Source organism: Limulus polyphemus, unplaced genomic scaffold (assembly GCF_000517525.1).
Source record: "Limulus polyphemus unplaced genomic scaffold, Limulus_polyphemus-2.1.2 Scaffold271746, whole genome shotgun sequence".
Lineage (NCBI taxonomy): Eukaryota > Metazoa > Arthropoda > Merostomata > Xiphosura > Limulidae > Limulus > Limulus polyphemus.
In genome coordinates, this window is record NW_013937310.1 from 1,476 (window position 1) to 3,632 (window position 2,157).

General features: G+C 36.7%; 1 protein-coding gene across 1 annotated transcript; it reads left to right on the top strand.

The window, feature by feature from the left end:
* Window positions 1-275: 275 nt before the first annotated feature.
* LOC106478001 (plipastatin synthase subunit B-like) lies at window positions 276-1,939 on the top strand (the record flags this gene model as incomplete). The annotated part of the gene is made up of 1 exon (XM_013938505.1): window positions 276-1,939. A coding segment is annotated over one exon (1,664 nt), but the record flags the coding sequence as incomplete, so codon positions are not given.
* Between the last annotated feature and the right edge of the window lie 218 nt (window positions 1,940-2,157).

A 2,157-nucleotide genomic window follows, 5' to 3' on the forward strand; every position in this document is an offset into this window, starting at 1 on the left:
TGGTTGATGTATTTTGGTTTCTTATTTTTACTGTTTGTACACTTTCTTCTGATTCTCTTGGTTTTGGTTGCTGTATTTTAAAAATACAGCAACCAAAACCAAGTGGGTCAGAAGAAAGTGTACAAATAGTAATAGAAGGAAACCAAAATACAGAAACCAAAACCCAGTGAGTCAGAAGAGAGTGTACAAATAGCAATAGAAAGAAACCAAAATACATAATCCAAAACAAAGTAAATCTGAAGATGTAGATGATGTTCTGTTTTCAATCTCCTCAGAGTTTCCAGAAGATGAACAGAGGCTTCACGACCAGCCTTCTCTTGCGGTTATAATGTTAACATCAGGAAGCACTGGGGAACCAAAAGGAGTCCGTCTTGGTTACAGAAACCTTAACAACAGGTTTAAGTGGCAACTTCTAAACTTCCCCATGGACTGTAACACAACGTGCTCTGCTACAAAAAGCCTTACTTTTGTTGACTCTCTGACTGAAACATTTCCACCACTGATGGCTGGTAAACCTCTGGTTATCCTTCCAAATATTATAACCCAGAATCCTAAAAGTCTTCTTCAACATCTTCAGAAACATCAAGTCACCAGGATAGTCGTTGTACCAACTTTGTTACAAATGATTCTTTGGTATCTCAAGATTGAACCAAGTTTCCGAGAAAACTCAACCATAAAGTTATGGGTATGTAGCGGAGAAACTCTCACAAAGAAACTTCTGACAGAATTCTTTCTAGCTTTCCCTTCTGGCAAAATTGCTAATTTCTATGGATCTACAGAAACCACCGGTGATGTAACGTTTGCTTTATTTGATGGAGAAGAACAATGTTATCATCATGTTGAAGATTTAGTTCCAATTGGCCAACCTCTATCTAATACTGAAATATATGTAACGAACGATTATTTGCAGAATGTGCCAGAAGGAACAGTAGGAGAAATATGTGTTAGTGGATTGAATGTGGCCGAGGGCTACCACGCAACGAAGAGAAAAGATTCGGCTAGCTTTCTTCATAATCCGTTTTCAGACAAATATGACATTGTTTATAAGACAGGAGATCTAGGGTTTGTTCGAAATAACATTTTGTATTACGCTGGTCGGAAAGACATGCAAGTAAAAATTCGGGGAATGAGGGTAAACTTAGAAGAAATCCGAAGAGCTATTGAAGTTATACCAGAGATAAAACAAGTGGCTGTTTGCTGTGATAATCCACAAGATTTGGACCCAAACATCTTAGCTTTCTTCACTCCAAAGCAAGGCCATGATTTAAAAACCAGGGCTGTCCAAGAAACCCTTGAACACGTTCTTCCGAACTTCATGATCCCTAAAATATTTAAAGTGGACCAGATGCCTCTCCTGGCTAGTGGCAATATTGATCAATATGCATTAAAGAAAATGATCAACAGAGAAACTAAACATGACGGAACTGCATCATTGGAAGTTGATAAATATGTCAACACAAACAAAGACATTGTGGATATCATATCGTCAATACTTGCAGTAGATAAGCCAATGTTGGACATCAATAAATCTTTTTTCCAAAATGGTGGAACTTCTGTAACAGCAGTTGAAACTGTCATCAAGCTAAATGAATTTGGGTACCTTGTTGATATAGATGATTTTCTTACAGCACCGTCGTTAAGTTCTCTTATACAAACTGTTGCTGGCTTCCAATCAGATGAGAGTAAGTTAACTCAACTGAAAGTTCAAAATATATCGAATGTGACAAATTTTGACGATGTTGCACATGTAATTGCAGAATCATTTACCAAGAAAAACCCTTTAGATTTGTTTTTAAAAACGTCTGTCGAGGACCATACTGAGTTCCTGAGGCTCCTGTGGAAAGATTTGGTGCAGCATGAACTTTCTTTTGTTGCTGTTAACGAAACTTCCCACATTGTTGGAGTTATGATCAACCTTGACTTCTTCGACGAACCTCAAGTAAGACTTTCGAAATATTTTTTATAGTTTTAAGGGCGTTTTTTTTACAATTACATATAAGGGAAGCAACTTTCAAGGCCAATTGAGACACAGTGTTAAAAAATGTTATAGGCCTAATACTGATGTCTAATCACAAATAAAGTAATTATAACCATAGAAAGTATATTACAGTGATGGATTGATCACTGAGTTTATCTATTGTTGTTAATTTCAACGAT